The sequence below is a fragment of the Taeniopygia guttata genome, chromosome 3, assembly GCF_048771995.1.
Source record: "Taeniopygia guttata chromosome 3, bTaeGut7.mat, whole genome shotgun sequence".
NCBI classification, from domain to species: domain Eukaryota; kingdom Metazoa; phylum Chordata; class Aves; order Passeriformes; family Estrildidae; genus Taeniopygia; species Taeniopygia guttata.
In genome coordinates this window covers 86094599-86115158 of record NC_133027.1, presented here as the reverse complement: position 1 = coordinate 86115158, position 20560 = coordinate 86094599, and the positions used below count along the sequence as shown (strand labels likewise).

General features: G+C 35.2%; 1 protein-coding gene across 3 annotated transcripts in view; it reads left to right on the top strand.

Annotated features, from left to right (window-relative positions):
- Positions 1–20560, top strand: part of BTBD9 (BTB domain containing 9) — a 126315-nt gene that overhangs the window by 7579 nt on the left and 98176 nt on the right. For all 3 annotated transcript variants that reach the window (XM_012572421.5, XM_030268621.4, XM_072927300.1), the window contains exons 3-7: positions 2569–2779; positions 3313–3676; positions 5219–5483; positions 7295–7514; positions 10962–11081. In XM_012572421.5, the coding sequence (XP_012427875.1) occupies positions 2569–2779; positions 3313–3676; positions 5219–5483; positions 7295–7514; positions 10962–11081 (1180 nt within the window). The remainder of the gene's footprint in view (positions 1–2568; positions 2780–3312; positions 3677–5218; positions 5484–7294; positions 7515–10961; positions 11082–20560) is intronic.

The following is a 20560-nucleotide window of genomic DNA, read 5'->3' as shown; positions in this document are numbered from 1 at the left end:
ACTCACATATATTGTCTTCTGCTTTCTCGTTCTTTTTGGACTTCTTCATGGACTTTCTAGTATTGGACCTCGGGTAGGTCTCGCCTAAATTCTTACTAGGCCTTTTGCCCAACCTCCTTACTAGGCTTAGGAAGCTTGGTCTCCCTGCCGAGGTAAGGTCGAACGTCCTGCCGAGCCTTACACTCGAACTCCGGCCAAGTCCCCTTGCCTTACTCCTACTAGACTTAGGAAGCTTAGTCTCCCTGCCGAGCCTTACACTCGAACTCCGGCCAAGTCCCTTCGCCTGACTCTCCTGCTAGGCTTAGGAACCTTGGTCTCCCTGCCAAGGTAAGGTCAAACCTCCTGCCGAGCCTTACACTTGAACTCTGGCCAAGTCCCCTTGCCTGACTCTTACTAGGCAATGCAAGTGGTAGAAATAGTCTATTATGATGAAAACTTGAAAATAAATTTGCTTTCATGTCAGGAGAGAAGAATGACTACAGTGTACTGTGTTCTCATGGTTAGGCTGCCTCCAGTATCTTGGCCAGTGTTGCTGTGTTGGCTACACAGGCACACAGCTTCTAATTCAGTGGCAGAGACAGCCAGTGGAAACCTGGGAGTTTGTTCCCATTTGTGTTGTGATCTATGATTGATTTAGTATGCTGTATTTTTCTTAAATTTTATTTTCTATTTCTATCACTTTTTGTTTAGTTCTGAAATGAACAGGGCTAATGCTTTTATTATTGTTCAGCTCCTTATTAAAAAGATCAGCTGCGCAGGGGGCCTGACACAGAGCTCACTCCCATTCTTGTAGCTTTCCCAGGTAGCTGAAGGGTAAGGTGTCCAGAGCAGCAACTGTCCCCTCTCCTTTGTGGCACACTGGTAGCTGAAGGGTGAGGAGTCTGTTGCTGAAGTCCAGAACAACAGCTGTTCCCTTTCCTTGTGGTAACACCAGAAAATTCTGTCTCTTTTGTTTTTTGCTTCCCACAGCCTACTCTAGTTTAGTCTTTTGTAGGTGATGGTGACAGGACAAAAGTAGATCAGGGGATGTGTTTCCCTCTTCCTCAGCTAGGGCATTTGTCTAGCCCCCTCTGCTGTGTTTAGTTCTTTATTTAGCGGTGTCTTTATCCCCTCAAAAACACTCCCATGCTCCCAAGGGTTTTTTATTTGCATTTTGGTCCCAGAATGGCAGCTTGGGTGTGGGAGGCAAGTTATCTCTAGGTAGTTAGAGAAAACAAACAGAACAATTAGCTAATTAACATTGCAATATTGGTACTTAGCTAGAGCTAGCAGCTGTTCCAGTGTTGCCATGGGAACCAGGAAGGCCCTGTCCACCCAGCACCCTGGTGGCACCGGAAACTTTGTTCGTTACAGTTCCATTTGAGGTTCTTCAGGACTGTGTTTCCACAGTATCTTGATTTTGGGTAAAGTGCAGGTAATAATTTACCCTAAGTGCATCTGTTTAGGGTTTTTTAACGTATTTTCTCATAGTATTTTTCCAGTAGAACCTCAAAGTGTATTTCTGTCATGAATATTTGACTTGAAATATTCATGTGTTAGGTGTGTGTAAGGTATGGCCTCATCATTTTCTTGGTTTGTGTGGTACACGGCCTTTCTTGGTTACTGGGTATCTGCCCATTTTAAAAAGTGGCTAGTAACTGGAGCAGGGAAGATACCTCTGAAGGTATGGATGGTCATTATCTGAAACAACCAACCTCTTTTTAAAGAAAAGTAAACCAAAGTGTCACAGTAGAAGCCAACATAAGACCTAAATTCACTTTTGGGTGCTCTTGCCATTGAGACTGCAGAAAGCCTCTGTTGTCAAAATAAACCAAAACCATAAAAAGCTAAAACCTGTTCTGAATGAAGAAGAAACAAAAGAATTCCATAGAAGATATGGCTGATGAATTTATCTATATTACATATTAGTGGGCAATCTCCTAATTTTATGACTGAGAGGTATCAAGGGAGTTGTTTTTATACATGCATCTATATATATGTGTGTATATATATGTGCAGGAACAAGAAGTCATCGAGAAAACTGAGTGTAAAGAATAAGAAAATTGAATTGTACGTTGTAAAGCTTTTCTCTCTGACAGACTGTGTTATTTATTAAAAGTTATCCTGATTGTTTATTTTCTCCCAATTCTGAAAAGCTGAATAGAAACCTGCAAAAACAGTTTTTACTTTTCACTGATTCTAGTACAGACTGGAGAGTTAAGACTAAGCTTAAATTGGTAACATTGCTTTTTTCTATTTTGCATGTGTGCATTTTTATCTGGATAAAATTGCTTTCTAAAGCTTTCTAAAGATGTAAAATAGTTTAGTTTTTAATTCCCTTTGTTGGCAACTTTCTTTTAAGTAAATGAGTTGACTGAATAACAAGGTGATAATTCCCTGAAATACTTAGCTAAAATTGTTGGTGCCAGCTGTGTTGAGTCTGTTTGAAAATGAACTCTTGTAGAAAACCTCAGTTTAATTTTTCTTATATAATTACTTAGATTAGTCACTTTTTTGTTATTGCAGTTATGCTTGCTATTCTTAATATTTTTGCCCAGTGTGATACTGCTTTCTTTCTTTGTCCTTTAGGCTATCAGTATCACCATCCTTCCAAGATGAGTAACAGCCACCCGCTTCGTCCGTACACGGCTGTGGGGGAGATCGACCACGTCCACATTTTGTCAGAGCACATTGGTGCTCTAATGAACGGGGAGGATTACAGTGACGTTATCTTTATTGTGGAAAAGAAGCGTTTTCCAGCACACAGAGTCATCCTGGCTGCTAGATGCCATTATTTCAGGTGAAGTAAGGCTTTTTGTCAGGCTCACAGGAAGCTTTTATGCAGATGAGATAAACATTATTTTCCTATGAACTTTTTAGGGTGTAATCATCTGTCCATTGAGTGTGACCTTTTCTGTGTGAATGTTTCCCATCACATCAAATAATTGTGTTCAAATAAAAAAAGATAAATACCATGTCACACTGTTATTCTTTTGACCTTCATTAAATTGGATTTTGAAGGTAGTTTCACAAATTCAAAAGAAAGAGACCTTGAGAGCAGGAAAGTACTACTGCAGAGTTGTTTTGATTTCTCAGAGTATAAATGGTGTGTTTCTATGGAATATAGTCACATAGCAAGTTGCATTTTAATGAATTGGAATTGAGAAGAGGTTTGGCTGACACAGACTAGAATATATGTTTTAAAACTAGGAATAATAATAATCCAACTTGTTTTAAGAGTTGGAGATTTTTCAATAGAAATACATTTAATATCCCAGTGAATTTTGTCGGAGGAATAAGCTACTAACTAAACAAAACTCTTTTCCCTTATAGAGCATTATTATATGGAGGAATGAGAGAATCTCAGCCTGAAGCAGAAATTCCACTTCAGGACACCACTGCAGAAGCATTTACCATGCTGTTGAAATACATTTACACTGGTCGTGCTACACTACGAGATGAGAAGGAAGAGGTTCTTCTTGACTTCTTAAGCCTAGCACATAAATACGGATTCCCAGAACTGGAGGATTCCACGTCTGAGTATCTTTGCACAATACTTAATATTCAGAATGTCTGTATGACTTTTGATGTTGCCAGTCTTTATTCTCTTCCCAAATTAACTTTTATGTGCTGTATGTTCATGGATAGAAATGCCCAAGAGGTGCTCTCCAGCGAAGGCTTCCTGTCACTTTCTAAGGTATATATTTAGTTTGTACTTTTTTTCCCCAAGGCTGCTAGTTTTAATGGTAATACAATTTTGTGATGAAATGCTAATAGGGGGCACCAATTAAAAACTTGTTATGTCAGCTCATAGTTATTTTATGGTTGTGAAACTGTGATGGTCGGAAATGCTCAAGATAAGCTGAACTGAATATTTTGGCAATCTGTGCTGAATTTTTTAAGTATTGACCAGTCAATGTAGTTTATAGTATATCTAATGGAGTGTTATAAAAGATAGCACCAGGCAATCTAATTTTAATTTGTCTTATTTCATCTGTTCCTGGTATAATATAATTTGGCTTCTGAATGCTGCAGAGGGGAAGTCAAATATAGACTTGACTATGACAGGACACTTTATTCTGTTAATTCCTTGATACAAGCTTCATCAGTGATGAGTGATTTTTTGCTGGGTGAACTAAAGCATTCTGGAGATTACTGTGATTTATATTGCTGATTGTCATCATGTTCTGAACTTGCAGAATATGGTGGTGTGGTATGGTGGTTCGGGTTTTTTGTGTGTTGTTTTTTTTTGTTACATGTATATATTTGTGACTGAGTCCGGCTGTTCTATGAAGTTGAAATTTTGCACTTACTCTGGAGGGGTCTTTGGACTGGACTTAATAGTGAGAGTGTTTTCAAGTAGTGTTCACATGAAGCAGCAGAGCACCTTGAATGAATGATGCTTTAATTGGGGAGAGCTGTGAAGGGTCTCTTCCTTGAATGATTATGAGACACTGCTGTAAATAACTCATTGTATAAGGAAAAAAGACTGTACTTTGTCATATGCAGTTTGTTAAATCTGAGTCCTGAGAGTGTATTATCAATAAAGAAATGAGCAAACATCATTCATCAGGAAGTGCACGCTTTGAGGTCTTTGACATAGCCAATCCTGGTATATATGAGAGATCTTTCCTTTTTCTAGGCGAGCTCCTGATTATTTTGCTAGCTAAGTGAAAATAAAAAAGCTGTTTGATTACTTGTGTTCTCATTTTGCAGTCAGTGGGTTTTCTACATGAATAAGAGCCACTGGAGTTTTTACCTGGTGATTCTTAATTGGTACCAAAAGAGGGATAAAGATTGTGACAGGACAGAAATCCCAAGTAGTTAGAAATGGTTAAAAAAAGTGTTTTCAAGCAACACTTTTTTTCTCATCAGTGGTCTTATAGCAACCTAAGTTTAAAGGAATATTTTGAACTATACTGCTAAGTCCCCAAATCTCTTATAATCCAAAGTAAATTTGAACTACTGAATGGTATTACTCAATTTATTAGTTCTCTATTTTCTAATGTTTTTGTTATATTGCCTATTATTTTGTTCATGGATTCTGTAATTCTTGTGTAACTAAAACAATCTACAGTTTCAGGGAATCACCACTTTAAAGATTATTTTTAATAGCTATAATTTAAAATAGTCATTAATTTTTGCCTTATTTGAACTTTCCTTGATTTAAAAAAATAAAATTCAACTTAATTTCTGTTTATTTAGGGGGTATATTTTTTGTTTTATTTATCTTTTCCAGGCTGCCCTTTTAAGTATTGTACTGAGAGACTCATTTGCAGCTCCTGAAAAAGACATTTTCCAAGCTTTGATGAACTGGTGTAAACATAACCCCAAGGAGAACCATGCTGATATCATGCAAGCAGTACGTTTGCCACTAATGAGTCTAACAGAACTACTGAATGTTGTAAGACCTTCTGGACTGTTGTCACCTGATGCCATCCTAGATGCCATTAAGATTCGTTCTGAGAGTCGGGACATGGACCTCAACTACAGGGGCATGCTAAGTAAGCATCAGGTTTTTTGTTTGTTTCCTTCTCATTTAGTGACTGGTTGTCTGGAGGACATGGTTAATTTGTGCTTTGAGTTTTCATCTATTACTGTGTGTTATAAAAGCTTTGTAGTATGAAACATTTTGTTCTGTAGCTGTTATTCCAAATTAATTCTTGATACTAGTAAATTATTTTCTTTCTTTGTATCTCAGATATTGCTCCAACATGAATGTAATACCATTTTCCTAGAGGGAGTGGTAATTGAATAGAAAAAGTTTTACAAAATCATTGAAAATTAATTGGCTGAGAGATATATGATATTTAAATGGTTTTGTGTTGATAGTGATTTGGTTTTTACTTCATAAACATTTTCATAATTTCTTCACTACTTACGACTTTTCTCTTACTCTTCACATGCTTGTCTAAATAGTTTAAACAAGTCTCTGAAGTAGTTTTAATGGAAACTTTAAAAGTGTAAGAAGCCTTGTGTTTGACTTTTTTTCTGTGCTCTCTGTTAATTCAACAAGCGTATCTAACACTCGAGCTTTAAAAAGATATTGTTAACCATCTAATGTGTGAATGTGACCCACAGCAAAATAAAAAAATGTTCAATGCTCTTTTAAGAGTCTGCACTGTATTCTCAGTCATGCATGATGAGCCCTGAAAATTACTGCTATCTTAGAATTGCATATTCTTTGTTGTCCCTTAGAAGTTATAGTTATTCATATTTAAACATATGAGTTTAATATTAAGGTATTGTAAAAGTCTTGTTATGTGAGACATTCTGTTGACAATGCAGTTGATACATTTGAGTAAGTAAAATGGTCTTCTCTGGCTTTTTCCTAATCACAGCTTTTTTGAGAGTGGGATTTCTTTGTTGTTTCAGTACTCATTCAGGGTCTTGAAACATTTTCTATTTGTGGAAATGTTGACGACCACTTACACTTGAAATTCTGTTCTTTAGATGTCATATTTTTATCAGTCTGTTAAAATTCATACTTCTGTTGTCAACCTGCCTGGAAAGTTTGGGATAGCTTTTCATCATTTAATTTTCAGATCGTACTTTCTAGCATCTCTTCTCAAAGAAGGCTGTTGTAAATGTCGTTTTGAAGAGGCTAGAGTATTGTTCTGTAATTGGAAGTTTGGGATCATTAATCTCAGCTTGAAGGAAGCTGTTCCTAGGACACAGTCTTATTACTGTGAAATGGTTGCATAAAAAACTTGCTTTTCCACGTTTGTTCAAAGCCCAAGTACCAAAAGTTTCCCATTTCATTTAAGTTAATTTAGCTTTGCAGGGTGCTGGAAGCTTGTATAGCAGTCAGAGGAGCATACATGGTTTTACTGCTGTATACACCACTCTGCAAATTCAGGATGCAAGTTGAATATCCTGCATCAGGATGCATTTTCTGTTTGATACACATCTTGTACACTTAAGTTTCTTCCATTTAAAGTGGAAAAAAACCCCAATGAAACCCAAACCATAAGCAAACAACAGTTGGTAGATGCAACAGAATTCTGTAAAATCATGAAAGGGACTTAGAATGGAGCTGCTACATAATAGTGAATTATCGCAGCTTTATTACCATAAAGCATGTAGGAGATACCAAATAAAATCGAAGAAGCTAAATTCTTTCAATGCCTCTTTTTTATCTTCTTTTCCCTTTTTTTTTTTTTTTTTTTTTTTTTTTCCCTAGAGCACGTGTTTGTGGCCAAGAAAAGATACTAGCAATAAATCTTTGGTCTGACCTAATAGAGTTGATATTCAGAACATCAAATTTGCAGTATCAGAATGTAAAATTTAAGCAGCTATTTATTTTTCTTCTTAGTACCAGGGGAGAATATTGCAACAATGAAGTATGGAGCACAAGTTGTAAAAGGGGAGCTGAAGTCTGCTCTTTTGGATGGAGACACTCAGAACTATGACCTGGATCATGGATTCTCTCGACACCCTATCAACGATGACTGCCGCTCCGGAATTGAGATTAAACTAGGCCAGCCCTCAATAATCAACCACATAAGAATTCTCCTGTGGGACAGAGATAGTCGGTAGGTGCCAAGGTGACATAAAAAGGGAAAGTAATGCATTTTGTAGTGGAGATAATGTAACAGTGCCAACTATAATTTAAATATTTTATGGAAATAGCATGGTAGTGTTGGAGATGACAGTTGCAAAGTTTATTTGGAAACAACCTGATTTTTTATTTAATTTTGGTTACTTACACACCAGATCATATTTAGAGATCCTAAACTACCTTAAAATATTAAATGTTTTTTACGTATTTGCATTTCAAACATTAAAAGGTTTTCTTTGTTCCAATTTTTTCAATATATCAAAACTGTTAAGAAATGGCATACTTTGACAATAAGATTGGACTTGGACTTGATCTTGGAGATCTTTTCCAGCCTAAATGATTCTGTGATTCTGTAATTCAGAGGTAGTAAAATTTATTTAGAATGTGAATTACCAACTGACTACTGTAGTTGTTAGAAGCCACTTCATGGTTAGACTGCTGAAATATGAATTGTCATAGATGCTGTAGCCAGTTGTTACTGAGATACTTTAGATTATTTTGGATGTGTGAAAATTCAAATTAAGCTAATTTGAACAATTGAGAGTCTGCTGAAGTAGAAAAATTGCAGGGTCCTTTTTCTGTGAGAAATTTAATATATTGATTTTGTAACTTGCCATGACAAAGATCTTACAGTGTTTTAGACAGCTCAGCAGGTAAGCTGTTAAAAACAATAAAAGCTGTCAAAAACAATAAAACAAGCTACTTGGACCTTTATTATATACCTTATTGCCTTCCTGATAAAGGATTAATTTTATTTTATTTCAACAAAAAAAAAAACAGTTTAGCATTGCAAAACAGTTGTATTTTGCTTTTTTAGCTAAGCCTTGTATTCTAGAACAGGGTATATAAAAGTTTTAGTTAGGGTGGGACTTTTTGTAAATTTAAATCAATTTTTAAATATGAATTAGTTACTAATAATTCAAAACAAGTTCATTTTAGCTATTTAACTGTTTCAGGGAAGTTCTCCTAATTCAGTTCACCTGAAATTATTTTCACATCTATTTCTTTTGTAAAGATCAAAAAGTGGATCTTTGAAGGTATAAGGAACTGCTTCATATAATATCATACGAGTTGTACCAGAAGATCAATCAAATTTATGAAACAATTATCAACCAACTTTATCAAATCTGAAACAGTATTAGAGATATATTAGTAATGAATTCTCTAGCAATTTTTAGAGAACTTATGTAACTGGTAAAATACCCCCATCTGCAGGGCGTGAATTTACATCTGGTGAAACTCAAGCTGTAACTCAAAAAAATGTTCTCCTTGGGACAACTTCTTACAAAGTTATCTGTTGCTTGGCATCCTGTGTGCTTATCTGAAATTTGTAGAAACAAACTATTATTGCTGGCAGAATATCTGACATGGTGGATCTCTAGAGATTTTTGTCTTCATAAAATACTGAGGGCTCAACAGTTTAAGATCTAGTTTCTGTGTCATGCTGATTTTTAATTTTTTTTTTTTTAATCATCCTGATTTCTGTGGAAAGTTTCTTTTGCTTCCCAGCAGGTATCGTACTGGAATTAGCACTATCTGTCCTGTGCAAGGCCAGGTTTTGGACTTTGATCATCCTAGGGGTTCCCTTTTAATTCAGAATATTCTGTGATTTTGTGTTATATGAATTTTGCCAGCCAAGATCTTAAGGATCTGGGATTGCCCAGACATGTCCATGTCTCTCCTGCTCTGAGATTGTCCTTGCTATTTGTAGAGATCTTTTCCTTTCTACCATCTTTGGTCTTAACGATTGCTGACCATTAAACTACATCTTTCTCATGGCATACATGACTGATGTTTTCTAAGGAGGTGTTTTAACACCTATACAGACATGAACAGACTGTACAGCATGATAGCCTCTTGTTGAAAAAATTTTTAAGCTACTCTTTTTAAGTGTCTGTGTGAAGCTCTGATCTATTGGATAGGCTTAACAGAACCAAATGGAAATTAACAGGTGTTCTACATCTCTAGTTCAGAGGTGCTAACAGCTGAATCTTAGCTGTAAAAGTGCTAAGGGGAGGCTATCCAAACTGCCTCAGCAAATAAGATGCTATCCAGCCTTAAAAAAATTAAAGGCATACCACTGTGTGTAATAATGGAACTGTATTTTTGAAGTGATATTTTTTTGTGTGGTATCTTCAGAAACCAAAAAGTAGCATGTTGTGTATTGGTTACAAATATATATTAATTAGCAATGATGAGAAGCTCTAAATTCTCAAGGCAGAGAGGACTGACAGAGGTCAGTAAGTTTTGTGTACAAACTGCTCAAACTCTAAAACTTTGCTGCCTAGTTTGGTCAAGTACACATATGTTAGTAATAGGATTGTTGCTAAAACACATTGTATTTAGTGGGTTGTGAGTATTATGCATCTGATTAGTGTGAATGTGAAAGCTGGTTATGCAATTGACATTTAAAGACTCAGCCTTACCTTTCCAAGGTATTAACTAACTATCTGACATTTTAAGGATTTTTAAACAATATCATTTTAAGTATGTACTCTTTTAAAAGTCCTCGGGAAGATTAGAAATGCTAACAGAGGCATTAATGTTTAATAAGAAATGCTTGTGGAGAACTCTTTAGGAGTGACTCCTCTGTAAAAATCAGTGTGAAAGGATGTTAAGTGCTGACATGGTGCTGTTGAAATGCCTCTGAATGTTGCAGACTAGTTCTTTAGGAGAAGGAAAATACTCTGAAACATATATTCAGTGACTTGCAGTTCCACAAGTGAAATTTCTACTTTACTCTGAGCATTACAGTCATGGCTATAATAGGGAATTAGCTGTAACTTTTACATTCTAGTTTGGGTTAGCTTTCTTTTAACAGCAAACTGTAAGGTAAACGTAACTGATAAGCAGGAGGAAGACACAGATTCTGTCAGTGTCTTTTTTATTTTTCGTGAGGTAATTTTGGAGTGTGTTTAAGGAAAAAATTACAGGCTCTGTGGTGGATCATAAAGAACCAAAAGAGTCAGAAGTGAAGAACAGCATCAGTGAAAATGGTCATTAAATTTGTTTTTTTCAAGTGAGGAGTTTGAATTTGCATTTTTGATCAAGTAATTGTTTTTAATTTTTTCTTTATTGATTTAGCAATAGAATAGTACTGTATTACTGGTGGTAATTTAGTTTTATTCTATGAGGAAAGAATACAAATTATAATTTTGATGACAGAGTCAATGTCTCCATTCCATTTTTTGAGGCATAGCAGTCTCATCTAATAACTGTAGATTATGAGTGTGTGGATGTTTTAAATAACTCTGAAAATATATCCTAACTGTGAGTTCCTTTTCAAAGTAAGTTTGAAAATAGGAATCTGGGTAAGAAGAGTTTTCTTTTCGATACACTGAAAATGCAGAAGTCAGTGTAAAATTTAATACCTAAAATTTGTTAACTTGTATTTTAACCAGTGTTTTTTGACAATCCATAGGTCTTACTCCTACTACATTGAGGTGTCCATGGATGAGTTGGACTGGATTCGGGTTATCGATCACTCTAAATACCTCTGTCGGTCCTGGCAGAACCTATATTTTCCTGCCCGTGTCTGCAGGTTAGTTCATCAGTGTAATATATGACTGACTAATTAAAGAATATAGGCACATACATACACAAATAAGTTGCTGAATTTTGCTACTTCATTATCTATTTCTGAAAATGTGGTTTATCTCAACTTTTATCAGCTATGCTTAAAAATAGTTTATCTTAGTTTAAATAGTTTAATAATAGTTTATCTTGTTATTTTCTGATATTAATGTAATTGATACAATGCAGGCATCCAGTTTGAAAACTATGGTTTTTCCATATCTACCTATCTCCTTCTCCTTTCTTTTTTTTTTTTTACTCATACCTACCTTTTTTGCAGCTGATGATGTGTTTTTTTCACTCAGTAGTAAACATAATTCCTTGACTGCCTAAATGTTTATCATGCACTTACATACTTGCTGTAGAACTTGAAAATGTATTTTTATGTATTACGTATTTTGTACTGACGCACTGTCTTAAATAATTGAGAAAAGGGAAAGTTAGGACTCAAGAACTTTGAGGAATGCCTCCAATGTGCTGTTTTGGTTGCCACAATATAGGAATGGTATTAAACTATTAGAGAGAATCCAAAGGAGGGCAACTAAGATGGTGAAGAGCCTTGAGGGGAAGCCGTATGAGGAGCAGGCAAGGTTACTTGGTCTCTTCAGCCTGGAGGAGACTGGGGGGAGATCTCACTGCAGTTACACCTTCCTTGTGAGGGGAAGAGGAGGGGCAGACACTGATCTCTTCTCTGTGGTAGCCAGTGACAGGACCTGAGGGTATGACCTGGAGTTGTGTTAGTGGAGATTTAGGATGGATATTAGAAAAAGGTTCTTCAGCCAGAGGGTGGTTGGCCACTGGAACAGGCTCCCCAGGGAAGTGGTCACAGGACCAGCCTGAGCATTTGGACAATACTCTTGGGCGCTAGGTATGATTCTTGGGGATGGTGCTGTGCAGGGCCAGGACAGGGACTTTGACGGTCCTTGTGGGTCTCTTCCACATCAGCATATTCTGAGATTCTGCCATTCTGTGAAAATAGCTAGATGGGTTTAAGTATTTTTAAAGTGATTATGGTTTTTCAACTGTAGGTGTTGGGAATTCTGCAAGAAGCTGATAATCACATTGAAGCAGTCTTATTCAAAAACTGAATGGAGCTAATTGGTAGGGAGAATACAGTAGATACCAAAGATACTGTCATCATTATGTTTTGGGCCATAGACCCTGAGAGGAAATAACCTATATTTTGATAATTATTCTGTAGACATAAACTTTTTAATTGGCACAGCAACTCTTGGAATCTCCATGGAGAGAAATGCTTTTTCCCAAAGAAATCCTGCTCTTTTCTATAAATCTGTGTTCCTCATTACCATACGCACAAAATGGTTGGGAATTTCTTGGAGGTGCAGCTTATTTGAAGAGCAAGTGGAAGAACTAAAGAGAAAGTCATGTAGCAGCCTAAGTTTATGAGCACTTATTGTTAAGGAGCAGTAACCTTAAGGCAAAATATGAATTCTCAGCTGAGTCACCATAATAATTAAGTATAGTTTAGATAAGGTTTTCTTTAATCTTTATTTACATCAGCGATTGGAAGCCTATATTGAGGAGTTACACATTAAGAACTTCTTATTTAATTATATCAATATAAATAGTTAGGTATTATTACTTGAAGGTTGAGTCTCCTTTGATCAGGAATTTTGATCAAATTCCCTCCAGGAGAGAGGCTTTGACCAGGGGAGGCTATGTACACACCTAGTTATTAGTAGAGATTTATTTATCTGTCTTTCTAATCAACAATCTGTTCAGAAAGAGGTATGCAAGGACTACAAATATCTTCTTTGTATCCAATTTCAGTGTTTTGTGGTAATATATTTAAAGTAGTTCTGTTTATGTAAATGAGTTAAATTAGTTATTTCCAGTATACTAACATACACAAAACAGAAATCCTAATATACGTAGCATTTTCTTGTCTTCTAGAAAATGTGTTCTCCAGTCTTGTGAGCACAGATTTAAAATATGAGCTAATATGAGATTGTTAGAATGTATTCCTTTAGTATTTGATATTCTGTTCCACAGGATGTTGTACATGCGTATAAAGGGGCAAATATGTTTTCAGTGTTTTATGTGCTCTATTTTGCTCAATGCTGCTGCTGTTCTATAGTCTTGTTTTAGTGTCTCAAGTTCCAGTGCCAAAATTTTCCCGTTAATGGACAACAGTACAGAGGAATGGAAGCATCATGTTACATTCTGTCTTCTTGCCATTAGTTTTGTAATTTTACTCTTTTTGTCTTACTAATGCAGGTAATATTTTTGGAAGCAATCACTTAGGGAACCATGCTGCAATTTTTTAAAAATTTTGAATGCATTTTTAGTAGGTAATCATGGACTGAATGCCTTACCAGGAAGGTCTTCAATTAGGTGGTGGTTTTGGATTTTTTTTTTTTAATTAAAAAAAATATTTTAGCTCAAAGTGCTTTATGAGGTCACTGTATAAGATGTCATTTTGAGTTGCAACAAAGAATTGAAAAGTAAAATTATTGGCTGTTTTTTTTATTTGCATGCCTTTGTCCCAAGTGAGGGAGTAGAACATGCCGGTTGTTGAAGGACAGCCAATTGTCTGATACACTAGAGCAATTCTATATAGATTATAAACAAGATATGAGCCCTGCAACATTAGGCAGGGTTAGTTGCCTTTTTGAGTTACCTTTCACATAAATATTAGTTGTAAAAGGTGAGAGTTGTCAGTGTCTAAACGGATATGTTCATCTAAGTTTTAAGAAGCTACAAACATTTCCATGGGCATAAAAATTGATGGAGTGTGTCTTTTATTTGCATGTATACAGGTTGGGGTTTTTGTTTGTCTTTTGGAAAACCTGTAACTTTCCTCTTAAGCAAATTTATCCATAATCAATCCTTCACACAAGCTGGATGAAAATATGCAACCTTCTGGCCATTAGTTGTTAAATAAAATAAATAATTTATATGACAGTGAATTAAGACCAATTCAGCCTCCTTAATGAATCATTTGTCATGAGTGTCATAGTCTCGATTATGATTTGATTTTTTTTGATATATGGAGTGTTATGGAATATTTACAGTAGTTTTGGAGTTAGGTGTCAATGTTAGGTTGGATGTGACATATATACACACACACGTGATCAGGATCTAAGAAGAAAAAGTTTTTATTTTGTGTGTTCTCTAGCTTATATACTCTTAACAAAGCATGATTTTAAGTCATTAATCCATCACAATACCTTATATTCATTGGTGCAAAGCAATTAACTTTTGTCAACATAATTGGCGGAAGTTTTACAGAAATGTAATAAAGCATGTATACACATTTACTTCTGCATGTAGCCTAACTTACAAAAATTTTCATGTATCTTTTCTAAACTGTTTCCATGCTGACGGCCTTGTCTTGCTATGGATACAGTCGAAAATCATCAATTGTTATTTCTTCTACTAACTCAGCTTTTCTTGCAAACCAGCTGTCAAACCCCTCCGTAGTTAGGGGCATGGTTGTGCTTCCCATGAAAGATAATTTGTGTTTGGCAAAGTGCATATCAAACCATGCAAACTGATTAGGCAAAGTCAAGTAATGTGATCAGACTATTTACACTGGCTTCTTCCTGTTGCTTACATGCTCCAGTCTGTCTTAATACGTTCAGAGTAACTTTTGCCAGCCATAACCTCTGTTAGATTAATAGGTGAAAAAAAGTGGAAGGGCAACAAGCGAAGACTGAAATTCTAGAATGAAAAGAAGATGAGAAGGTTGTCTGTGCTTTCTAACACACATCAGATAATTTGTTATTTGTAGAATGTAATTCCTGATTTAGATAAACAAGCTAATTTGTACAAAGATTACTTGTTCAGTGTCAAAGCTTAGCATAACAAGTAAGAGGGCGTTGCTGTATTTAGAGGGGTTTTAATAGAAGAAAATACTTAGTATAACATATGGGGGTTTTATTGACATAATTGTTTTAGACTTCTAATTTTTATCTTAAATCCTTTTAGAATACATTATTCTACCATCTTTGACAATGGAACACTCATATACTATGCAGAAAAAGCAAATGAGAGAGTAGCATTATAGGGTAGTTCCCCCCCACCCCCTTTTTTTTTCATACAGGAGTGCATTTTTTAGAATTTCTTTTGGTTGTGTTTTCTTTGTTTACACTTTTATAGCAACTTTCATGTAGAAATGAAAACTCTTTAGAGGGAAGACAGGACACAGAAAATGTTCATGTAATCAGGTTCCTGTGGAAATTAGGGACGAGTGTCAGGTTAATAGTTATTTTATCTTCCTCTTGTAGCAGTGAATATTAAAACTGCTAAAGGTCTTTGAGCAGGTAATGCTGTTTTCTGTTTTACCCTTCCCACTTTTTTCAGCCTTTCATTTTTGTTTTGTGACTTCATTTTTTTAGTTCATCTTCAACCACAGTATTTGAAGATCTACATTAAAAGAATTACAAGAAAATGAAAAATTTTGAGGTTTCAGAGCTATAGCCACAAGATGTCACTACAATTAAAGTTTAAAATACTTACTTTTTTTTTCTGTTTACACTTCTTTGATGAAAGTGTCATTTCTACAGTGTGCTTTTTTTTATGTATTAAACTCCCCAGATTTACAAAATCATTCTGGTTTGCTGTTTATGCTATAGAGGGAGCAAGTACAGAGTTAGTACATAAAATCAGAAGGAAACCTTCAATTAATTCTCCATCTTTAGTCTGACACTGGATGATTCTGTGTTTTGACTGGGGAAGTGTTTCTCTGACCAGACCAATTTATAGTCTGAAATCAATGCTATTTTGTCAGTAATACTAACATTCAAAAATATATTGAAAGGGTAAAGAGAGCAGTTTTTGTCTGTATTTACTATTATAGTCTTAGCTCTTTTTGTGATTATAATAATGTGATTTATCAAAAGGAAATATTAGTTATTACTGCATAAACATTTGGTCCTAAAGTATGTTTCTAATAAGAGAACAAATAGATGCCTGTAGAAGCATGCTGTAAATGTGGGAAATTATTTAAGTATATTCTTTTTCTTGTTTTTTAAATCTGCTTTAAGCTGAAAAATCTTGATGTTTTCTAATACTAGTGTGTTGAATGAATAACGATATAGCACCTCTGTGTTTCTCTTAGAGAACTTGGCTGCTGTAGAAAGTGTGACATTAGAATTATTTTGACTTTAGAAGGTGTGTTTGTATTTTAGATGTATTTCTTGGTGCAGAAAAGATTACTGTTATTAAGCATTGATGATACTGGGTGGATATTTTGTTTAGTGCTTCAACAGTTTTTGCTACTAATGATTATACCATTTATAATCCTCTGCCTAGTGAAGACAAATTATATTGTAGACCATGTCTCCTGAACATTGAAAAAATAAAAGAAGAGTAAATTTTTCAGTACTAAAGTAGTTCTAAGCTCAGACACATTAGTAGTTGTGCACAATTATTTTGCGTGTAATGATATGCGAGGAGATGTGATATTTTGGGTATAGGCTAGACAAAACATTTTTCTTTGATTCTGCTCTTAATCAGGTAGCTGTGGTAATTTCTACTGGTGGTGCTGCAGTAATTTTATTTTTCTTTGGTTTTTTTTGGAGAGGCATTGAAATTAGCTACTCATTAGGCAGCAGTGTCTCACTTTCAGCATTACCAGTAGAACGCTGACAACATTATCTGTTATAGATAGCCATTTTGCAGTTTTCCTGAGCTTGGTGGAATCTTAGTGGATAGTAGTAACTTGCCAAAAGACATTCCAAGTACAGTTTGATTTAAGAAGATGTTGAAACAAGTGAGGAGTCAACTCTTGAGGAAGATATAGTTGAAGTATTGTCCAACATACTTGAAATAAACTGAGGGGAAAATAGTGTCTGCATATCTAATTTAACACTGGGAGTGTTTTTTATGTGTTGTTTCCCAGTAGGGAATGGTGGTGTTCAGAAAAAGCATTGAGACATCCAAAAGAAGCTTTTGAACATTGTTTTAACTTAAAATGAAGCCCTACTGCATCACTGACCTAACTAGAAAACACAGACTAAGAATTACTAGCAAGAGCTTGGTAAGGCCTTCTGTTAGTCTGAAAAGTATGTGAAAATTTTTTCATCAGTAAGTCCTTAGTCTCCTTATAAAAGGACTTCTTGCTAAGGGAGTGATTAAACTTGGGAAACTGAAACCATCTTTACCTTAGTTACTGCATCTGAGAACTACAAATAGTTGCACAGGCAACATGTTGCTTTGCTATTTTATCTGTACTGTTACATTGACTCTTGTGTAAATATTTTATTTCTAACTGGTGAGATATGCTGGTGTTTGTGAGTTTATGAAGAAATCCCAACCGTACCGCATAATTCAAATTATCTTTTCTTTATTTCTGGATAACTGAAACTTTAAAATCTTTTCCTGAATCTAATACTGTAAGTGATACCGTAATAATGTAATGTCCAGAAATAAGCAAAAATTAACTTGTTTTGTGTTATAGAAACATAGTAATAAGTAATAAAAGCAACTTTGAAATGTTACTCCAAACCTTTGAGGCTTTTCACTGGCATTGTTTTCAAAAATCAATTTTCACAGCAGGCAGTTTTTTGTTTTGGGGGTGGGGAGTAGAGCTCATCATTCTTTCTTGTAAGATGTGATCTTATTTAGGAGTCTTTATTGGCATGTTTCCAAAACTTTGCCTTTTAACTGTGAAACAAGAGGAAATGGTTTCTTGTAGTCTTTGTTTTAGTGAATAGTTTTTGCTTGTTTATCTGTCTATCAGTGTTTAAACATCCTTTTTTTATCGTCCAGTAGGTTTTCATTCTGGTGTTTTTTCTTTTCCTAAGAAAAGGTGATAGTCTGAGATTTTTCAAATAATGTAGATCATCTACACAGGATCAAGAAAGCTGTTGCCTCACCTGGGTTGGAGTGTTTATTGATTTAAAAGATCTTTTTCTTCATTTCAGGTTATGTATACTTTTGATCTAAACTTACACTTCTAAATTCAGTTGGAAATGTACTCCCAGTGATACAAAAGCTCATTTCTCTACAGGAATAATCAATAATAGTTTTCATCACGAACTTTATCAAAGCAGCTTTTTTCTTCTCAGATTCCTTCTCCTGTCTGTCATAGCAATTTCAATTATCCTAACCTAAAGAACCCAACTCAGTTTTGAGGGAAAGTAAAAAAGTGTGCATTTAAGTTGTTGATGGCAACCTGCCAGAAAACTTACCAGCTGAAAATGAGTTTTTGTCTGAAAACGTGTCTGTGGAGGGTAAATATACCTTGTATAGAAATACCTGAGAAATAGGGAGAGAGCCTGCCAATCCAGTTTGTTGGACATGAATTATAAAAAAAAGTATAATATATTATTTTCTTTTTGCTTTATGGTTTGGAAGAAACAGTTAACTTTTTAAGAGACCTAGATTACAAATTTCTCATGCTTGGCATAATAATAAATAGGTTTTTTGTAGTATGGTTAGAATTTCTTTAGTCTGAATTTTGGGTTTCTTAAGCTCTAAATTGTCTTGAGTTCTGTTTTCAGCATTTCACTTCATAAATGAGATCTGATGTATGTGAAAATTATCAGTAATTATTCAGCCTCACAGTGGTGCATAAAGATACACCTGAATGCTGAATTATCAAATGTTGATGATAATTCTACAGCAAGCTATATTTTGAAGTTAATGTTGCATAAGATGCGTGTGTTTAAAAGGCATCTTGAGCACTTCTTTTCTTTAAATTCTCTTCTGTGTTTTCACTCCGAGAGATGAAATTGACTGTGAAAATTTGCCATACATATTTACAAAGGCAGGCTTTTCCAAGAGGAAATCATGCTTTGGTAAATTTGTAAGAATTCTGGTTTATTTTACTTCGTTGATCTGTGATGCCCCTCTGTTGAAGTTGCCTGATGCCACTGTGTACAGCATTTCTGTGTTTCCTGTTTCTTAGCAGATAATGGGCATGGTTTTCCCATGTGTATCTGAAACGCTGTACCACACTTAAGACTGCACATTATGAATATTCAGATTGTTTGCATTAACCAAGTAATGCACTTCTGTGGATTTACTTCTCAATGTCTAAGTTTATGAAGTCATCTGTCAGCCAGCATTAGGCCAATCTTAGCTGTGGAATAATTTGGATGATAAAAATTTTACAGTAAAGCAAATTTGTGATTAACTTGATTCTTTGTTCACAAAACTCAAATTATCTTTGATGCAGCAGAAAGGTAGGAGTATGAGTGGAAAAGCCCTAAAGTAAATTACTTTTCATTGTCCTTTTTCTCTGCAAAAGAAGCTCATGGAACTTGTCTTGAAGTTAAGATTCTTGCACTTGACCTGTATTTGCTTCTTCTCATCTCAGTTTCAGTTTGGAGGATGGGGCTGATGGTTCCATTTGATGCAGCTCTAAATAGTTTTTAGAAGGATTATTCACTCTTTAATATGAAAGAAGATAGGAGACAAACAATTGAAAATGAAAAATCAAACTGAACAAATTATGTGCTATAGAGAATCAAATTTGTAGAAAATAAGACATGAACATGTGTATAAGTCTCTTCAACTGACAGAAGTGAGTGAAGGAAAGAAAACAATGGAAGAGAGATATGTTACTCAGAAGAAATACAATGTTTGGGAAAAACTCTGCAAGTGAAAAATGTTTTAAGAGAGGGTTTTTTTTATGGTAGGGTTAATGATAGGAAAACCACATGAGATTTATGATTTTTAGGTTGCTACTGTACTGGAAGCAGTTATTATTTGTAATATCCCCTAAAAGAAAGAAAAAATGTTTTTTTTCTAAAACACCAGAGTCTGCATTTGAGTTTTGATTTTTACCACAAAGTGACTTTAACAGCTTTATACTTTTAAGCTTGTTTTTCATTTGTAAGACTGGGACAAATTTTTCTATACTTCATTGCAGATGTAATAAAGATCTTGGAAATTTTAGATACTGCAAGTAACATCTTTAGTGATCAATAAAGTAGTAGTTTCATTACTTTTTACTTCATACCATTGTCATTCTCGTTTATATCGGGGAGTAACAGCTGTGATGGAAGGTGTATTAAGTATTGATTTCTAAATCTGTATTCTGTTCAGTTAAATTGCCCTGTCTCTGTTAATGGCGAATTGCAAAGTTGGCTAATCAAGCTGCATTTTCATTAACAGTTTAAGTGCCCAGTTGAGTTAGGTCAGCAGGCACGTCACCGTGCGTCCAGTCTCTGACCTCGAGAGCAGGAAGTGCTGGTCAGGGACAGGCTGTGAGTGCAGATGTCCTGTGTGTTCCATTGTCGTACTCCTCTGATCCTACTTGTACATATTCAGAGACAGCTTGACCATTCATTTATCTAAGGTCCCTCTCTGAGTGGGGTGCTATCAACTGCTTGTAGGTTCTAGTGGCAGCACTTTCCAAAAGCTCGTTAGCCACTGCATAAAAAAAAGTAGTTTTATCCATTTAGACAATTCTTTTGCTACTTTGTTTCTTCTAATTCCGGTATTGTGGGATCTGCTTAATGAAAGCATTGCATT